General features: G+C 49.5%; 1 protein-coding gene across 1 annotated transcript; it reads right to left on the bottom strand.

Moving 5' to 3' along the window:
- Window positions 1-502: 502 nt before the first annotated feature.
- On the bottom strand, window positions 503-2639 carry LOC121272489 (mRNA decay activator protein ZFP36L2-like). Its single transcript, XM_041179088.1, has 2 exons — window positions 2566-2639; window positions 503-2122 (listed from the first exon to the last, which is right to left on the bottom strand). The coding sequence occupies exons 1-2, from the start codon at window positions 2602-2604 to the stop codon at window positions 1262-1264; spliced, it is 900 nt and encodes a 299-aa protein (XP_041035022.1). The 5' UTR covers window positions 2605-2639; the 3' UTR covers window positions 503-1261.
- Window positions 2640-7195: the final 4556 nt, after the last annotated feature.

Below are 7195 nucleotides of genomic sequence, written 5' to 3'. Positions count from 1 at the left end.
TCCTCCCCCCTCCCCTGGGGCTGATGTGACCTTTGCGCTTAAAAGATTTTCCTGCTTTAGCATTGGGCACCTTGCCAGAGGGCATAGTATGGTACTTGCAGTGTTGTTATTGGAACAGAGAGGGTGTTAAATCGTACATCGCATGCATTGCAGGAAGACCAGTGTAGATTCTTGAGCCACATAAAAACACATTCTGGCAAGTATAGCTGACGAAAGTGCTGTCAGCAGGCTAAAGTTAGTCGCTTTCCACTCTTGCTCTGCCCAACCTAAAACTCAAGTGATTTAAATAATTCGTGCACGTCATAGGCGTGCTTTTGTACAGAGTTAGCAGGATGTTGTGCACCTTGTATCATAGTTAATTATTAGTTAACAACACAAGCAAGTAGTGACAGGGAGAGTTTCCATAGGTACCCTACAGTGTGGAACACTATATAAACCCACGAGTGATGGAATGCAAGGATTCTTCGTTCAACTGAGTATAATTAATATCACACACACACACTTCCAAAACTAGAGGCACCAGAGCCTTTTATTTCACAAGTGAAATAAAGAGGGATCAGATAGCATTTTAAACAGATATAAAGGTCAGAGCCTGTCGTTTATTTCTTTTTAAAAAGATCATAAATTATCTAACAAAATATATAGATTGCTATATCATTAAATATACAAACATTCCAAAAATCTTCAATAAATAATTTAAATAAAATCTATATTGTGCAGTAAACAGCTCAGAAAGTTTGTACGAAATACTTGGTACAAGTAGATTAATACATAATATTTAAAATGGGGTGTTGAAAACACTTTGTTCCCTGACAGATTGCAGCTCAGATCACAAGACAATTTCGAATCTGTGCATTTTTAAAAAGTGATTCACAGTTTTTGCTACAACTTCCAACTGTAGATATCCAGACCCTCCACCCTCTTCACCAGCCGATGGTAGTCAGCAGAACATTCAGCCCTTTGCGTCTGCTCCACCATTCAATATGATCATGGCTTATCTGTTTCTGGTCTCAGCTCCACTTTCTTGTCTGCCCCCCCCCACCCCCCCTCCAACGTAACCCTCAACTCCGTTGTGTATCAAAAATCTGTCTAACCCTGCCTTGAATAAATTCAAGGACCCCTTCAAAGACAACTTAAGATCAATCCACAATTCTTGGCTTGAAAGGTAAAGGGAGAAATTGGGGAAAGGCAGTGCCCCCGCCCCAGAGTTTATGGAGAATTAAAAGATAAAACAGAAAAATAAATTGTTCCCAGGCACATTTCAGTCGTCAGATACCGAGATTCTGCTGAAGATGGGGAGGCGTCTGTTCTGGTCAAAGACGGGAGACTCGGAGCCACTGCTGCTGTAATCCTCCTGGTCAGAGAGAGAGTCTGCGTAGGGGCTCCTGAAGGACAAGTCTGCCTGAGGTTTGGAGACAGGGTTTAAGTGCTTGTGGCAGCTGCAGCAGGTCAGCTTCATGACCCGGGCAAACTCCTGGCTGACAGCCGATCGCAGCGAGTCCCAGTCAGGCAGGTCGGTGCAGGGTGGTGGGGAGAGGGACAGGGGACCCCCCGAGCCAGGGCAGAGCCCCCCCAGGCGGTCAGAAGAGAAGCCCGAGAAGCTGGTGCTTTGCCGGAGGCGGGGGCGGGCTGACAGCGGCAGGCGCGAAGCCCACTCCTCCTCCGGGTTGTGGATGAAGTGGCAGCGGGAGCCATAGGGGCAGAGGCCGGTGGAGTGGAAGGTGCGGCACAGCTCGGTCTTGTACTTGGGGTGACGGCTGAGGATCCGCAGCTCCCCCAGGCCGTGGGCGAACTGGCACTTGTCCCCATAGCGGCAGAGCCCACTCTCCTGGAAGGGCCGGCACAGCTCGGTCTTGTAGCGGGGGCTTGGCTGCTGCTGCTGCTGCTGCTGCTGCACGGCAGGTTTGCTGAAATCCTCCGGCGAGTCTCCGTGGCTCAAACAGCGGCTCAGACCCAACGATTGGGCCAGGGGCCAGGAGCTGTCGCCCGGGGCCAGGGCTTGGCATTTGCCTGGCGGCAGGAAGCTAGTCGAGTGTCTGCGGAATCCGGCCGGAGGCTTGACCGCTCGGGAGTCCAGTTTGGCTTGAAAGGCACTCAGTTCATCAGGGTCCAGGAAGCTCAACTGGGGGGGGGGGAAAGAGAGAGAAAAAGAATCAGAAACAGGGTCAAAAAACAAAACGGGGGGGGGGGGGAAATCCCAAATCCCTCTAGATTCTCCCCCCACCCACCGAAAAAAAAAGGTGGGTTCAAGCCCCACTCCTGGGATTTGAGCAAAAAAAAAAATCAACCCACAAAGTTAACCCACTGAACCGGGCAAAAACCCAAAACACTTTGTCTGCCCTCTCTTGCTATTAAAATTTATTATTTTTTAATAAATATATAGTTAACTTTCAATTAGCATCGCCCAAACGAAATTTTAAAAGCCATAAAGGAAGACGATTATCATCATTCAGCTGTTTATGGGATCTTGCTGTGCGCAGTTGGGGTCGGACCGCCGTGGATCCGAAGCTCTGCCCCGGCTACCCTCTCATTTGTCCCCAGTCACTCACTCACTCACTCACTCACCCCGGACACCAGCTCGCACAGTTCCTTCAGGCCGCTCATTCTCACTGCTTAAGCTCCGAGATCCGCACTGCTGGAGCCGGCCTTCCCGCCCCTCCCTTTATACCGTGCCGGGGCGGGGCGGCAGCGCCGCCGCTGACGCACGGAGCTGGGAACTCGGGGCAATGAGTCAGCCCGGGGGCGGGGCGGAGCTCGCCGCCGGGCAGAGGCCGCCGGGGGGCGGCAGAGGGACAGCGGCCGAGCGGCCGAGGGTCCAGGGAGGAACCGGAGCCCCGGAGAGGTGGCGGGGAGAGGGGCTGGGCTGTGGGGGGAGACGGAGTGTTCTCCCCCAGCCGGCCGGCCGGCTCTGTCTCTTTAATTCACATCCTCAATGTCATAAATCAATGAACAAATTAACACAAACAATAAACCCCAAGATGACATAAGTAGAAACTCACCCGAATCAAAATGTTGTTGGACTTGTTCGTACCTAATCTGTCTCTTCCCTTTATGTTTCTTCATTTCTCTCCTTGTGTCTATGTGTCTCCCTCTCTGTCTCTATCTATAGGTTTCTGTGCCTGTGGATAACTATGTTCAGTAATTTCACACAGACGTATGTCCCTCTGTCTCAGTGTGTCTGACTCTGGTGTGTGGGTGTCTGTTCATCTTTGTGTTCCTTCCTATCTATCTGTGTGTCTGTGTTTGTATGTCCCTGTCTCTGAATCTGTGCTTGCCCTTTCTTTCTCTGTAAATCAGTTTATGTGTCTGCGGGTAGCTAATTGTGTAAAGTGATTTCATGGATCAGAGAGTGCAGGAGGTAGAGTCCTGTGTCTCAGGTATATTCTAGCGCACTTCATGGATGGAAGGAAAACTGAGTTAACAAGGGGGGTCTGGTCTTGAGGGGGAGCTCCAGAGGGGAGGCTTAATGTGAGTGGGGCAAAGAGACATAGCAGAGCAGAGTCACAGTCCACAGCATCTTCAAGTAGATGTACTAAGTGCATCTCGGCCTCCTCCTGAAGTCTCCAACATGTCACAGAATCCAGACTTCAAAGAATTCGATTCACTCCAGGTGACATCAAGAAATAGCTGAAAACACTGGACACTGCAAGGGCTCTGGGCCCTGAAAGCATCCCGGCAGTGGTACTGAAGACTTGTGCTCCAGAACTTGCCATGCCCCTAGCCAAGCTATTCCAGTACAGCAGTAACACTGGCATCTACCTGGCCATGTGAAAAGTTACCAAGGTATGTCCTGTCCACAAAAAGCAGGACAAATTGAACCCAGCCATTTATTGCCCCTATCAGTCTACTCTCGATCATCAGCAAAGTGACGGAAGGTGTTACCAACAGTGCTATCAAGCAGCACTTACTCAGCAATAACCTGCTCACTGATGATCATTTTAGAGCCTGCCAGGTTCCTGAACCTCATTACAGCCTTGCCCCAAACCTGGATAAAAGAGTTGAATTCCAGGGGTGAGATGAGAGTGACTGCCCTTGACATCAAGGCCACATTTGACCATGTGGCATCAAGGATGCCTGAGTAAAATTGAAGTGACTGGGAATCAGGGGGAAAACCCTCTACTGGTTGGAGTCATTCCTAGCACAAAGGAAGATGTTTGTGGTTGTTGGAGGCCAATTATCTCAGCCACAGAGTATCACTGCAGGAGCTCCTCAGGGTAGTGTCCTAGGCCCTACCACCTTGAGCTACTTCATCAATGACCTTCCTTCCATCATAAGGTCAGATGTGGGAATGTTCACTAATGACTGCACCATGTTCAACACCATTCTCAACTCCTCAGATACTGAAGCAGTCCGTGTCCATGTGCATCCAGGCTTGGACTGATAAATGACAAGTAACATTCGCGCCACACAAGTGCCAGGCAATGACCATCTCCAACTAGAGAGAATCTAAACATTGTCCCTTGACATACAATGTCATTACACTGCTGAATCCCCGCTATCAACCTCCTGGGGGTTACCATTGACCAGAAGCTGAACTGGACTAGCCATATAAATACTGTGGCTACAAGATCAGGTCAGAGGCTGGGAACTCTGCAGCGAGTAACTCACCTCCTGACTCCCCAAAGCCTTCCTTTGTTCCAAGGCTGGGCCTTTGGCTTGACGATATTCAGCCCTGTGGGCAGCTGAGCTATTTTGCAATCTGTGATTTAGGATTTTGGGGTGTTTTTATTTCTTTGCATCACCACTGCTACCAGCAATATGTGTGTTTGAGTTTGATCTGTATACTTTGTTTTAAACGTGATTGCAGTTCTCCTGCCTGCTTGTTGGCATTGTGGGTATTCCCATGGGAATTTCCCCAGCCCTTAGTGAGATTGCCCAGAGCAAATTTTGGTGCAGATCCTGTATGTGTCTCGCCTGTGGTGGAGTGGTAATCCATGATGGCCAAGGTCGTTTCATTCCAGCAAGTCAAAGGTTCAACAAACCAACCTCCCACCTCTCCCACGACGCCCCCCGCCCCGCCCCTTCCCCTCCAATTTGCAAATGCCCCCTTCTAAAACAGGCTTCCTTTCCCCGCCGTCACTGGCCAGGATTTTGCCCTGGTCGGACAGGTTGGGCGGGGACAAGCGGGAGAGGTCGGGAAGCTGATCACCAGTTAAGGCCTGCCCAGCATGAAACGTGCACTGCAGCACTCAGCGCTGCCTGTGTGTGGGGGGGCCGGTGGGAAGATGGAGAGCGTGCATGTGGTGTGTCCTGGGAAAGCTCCCTGAGGCACAGAGCTGCCTCGGGGAGCTGAAGATTTTGAAAAATAAAAAAAGAAAGATTTTTAAAATATTAATAACATGTCCCCTCATGTGACTCTGTCGCATAAAACCATTTTCAAACTAAGCTCTAACATGTCCCTGCTCATGTGACTCTGCTACCAATTAGTTTGAAAATTTTTAATTTGTTTTTAATGATGGATCGAAACCACACGTCCCTCGGATGAGGCTTCACAAAAAATCCAAAGACCACTTGGCCTCTTCGCCTGCCCATTAGCCGTAAAGCTGGACGGGCAGTGAAAAAGTTAATTCAATTACATCTTTAATGGCCTTAGCAGGCCTGTTCATTTTTGGCAGGCACGCTGCCAACTCCCGGGTGCACCCGCTGACCGAGAGATCGCTCAAGTGCACGGTGACATCGGGACGCTCGCCCAATGTCATCGAGCATCATTTGACGCTCATTCAGGTCGGGCGAGTGTCCACCTGAGAAGTGAACAATTCTGGCCATTAAGATTTTGATGAGAAATGGATTCACCTTCTTGCCTCTGAGTCCGAAGGCTCTAGGCTCAAGGTTTGCTTGATTACAAACTCTAGGAGCCCCATGTCACAGCTTGGCTGCTGGTGAGAAGGACCCTCCCCTTCCTGAAAGCCTGGAGTCTCACCCCCTCTGCAGGTTGAGACCATCGTCCACCTCTTTCCAGAATGTGCCTTTGCAAAGAAGGTCTGGAAGGAGATGCAGTGGTTTTTGTTGAGGTTCATTCTGAACAGTTCTGTGATGCAGGACTCTGTGCTTTATGGGTTGATCCCAGGGACACACAATGAAATAAACATCCACTGTGGTTAGAGGATCATCAACTTGGTGAAAGACGCTCTTTGGTCTGCCCGAACTATCTTTGTCTTCCAGTGCAAAGACCTATCCACGTCTAAATGTTGCAGACTGGCACATTCCAAGGTCCAGGACTATGTGCTGAGGGACACACTAAAGCTTGGGGCAGCCACTGCATAGACACAATAAGGAAAAGCCACTGTCTAAGGCCCTCCTGCAACAGAACACCAAGAGGATGGGACCCTTGTCAAACCCCTCGAGCTGTATGCAGCAGAATGTTTGACAGGAAATGCATATTGTAAATATTTGTTTTTATTCATTCATGGGGTCTGGCCATCGCTGGTTAGGCCAGCATTTGTTGCCCATCTCTAATTGCCTCCTGAGAAGGTGGTGGTGAGCTACCTTCTTGAACCACAGCAGTCCATGTGATGTAGGTACATCAACAGTATTATTAGGGAGGAAGTTCCAGGATTTTGACCCAGCGACAGAGAAGGAACGACAATATATTTCCAAGTCAGGATAGTGAGTGGTTTGGAGGAGAACTTCCAGGTGTTCTCTTGTCCTTCTGGATGGTAACTGTTGTGGGTTTGGAAGGTGCTGACGAAGGAGCCTTGGTGAATTCCTGCAGTGCATCTTGTAGATGGTACACACTGCTGCCACTGTGTGTCGGTTGTGGAGGGAGTTATTTTTGTAGAAGGGGGTGCCAATTAGTTGGGCTGCTTTGTCCTGGATGGTGTCAAGCTCCTTGAGTGTTGTAGGAGCTGCACTCATGCAGGCAAGTGGAGAGTATTCCATCGCACTCCTGACTTGTGCCTTGTAGATGGTGAACAGGCTTTGGGGAGTCAGAAGGTGAGTTACTCATTGCAGGATTCCTAACCTCTGACCTGCTCTTGTAGCCACAGTATTTATATGGCTGGTCCAGTTCAGTTTCTGGCCAATGGTAACCCCAGGGTGTTGATAGTGAGGGATTCAGCGATGGTAATGCCATTGAATGTTGGAGATGGTTATTGCCTGGCACTTGTGTGTCGCAAATGTTACTTGCCACTTGTCAGCCCAAGCCTGGATGTTGTCTAGGTCTTGCTGCATTTGGACATGGACTGTTTCAGTATCT

The sequence above is a fragment of the Carcharodon carcharias genome, chromosome 34, assembly GCF_017639515.1.
Source record: "Carcharodon carcharias isolate sCarCar2 chromosome 34, sCarCar2.pri, whole genome shotgun sequence".
NCBI lineage: Eukaryota > Metazoa > Chordata > Chondrichthyes > Lamniformes > Lamnidae > Carcharodon > Carcharodon carcharias.
This window is presented reverse-complemented; position numbering and strand designations above follow the sequence as displayed.

Bases quoted from the DNA above. Each gene is read 5' to 3' on its own strand.
- LOC121272489 (XM_041179088.1), bottom strand. From the start codon at position 2,604: ATGAGCGGCCTGAAGGAACTGTGCGAGCTGGTGTCCGGG. The intron at 2,123-2,565 runs GTGAGTGAGTGA...CCCCCCCCCCAG, and splicing joins TGTGCGAGCTGGTGTCCGGG to TTGAGCTTCCTGGACCCTGA.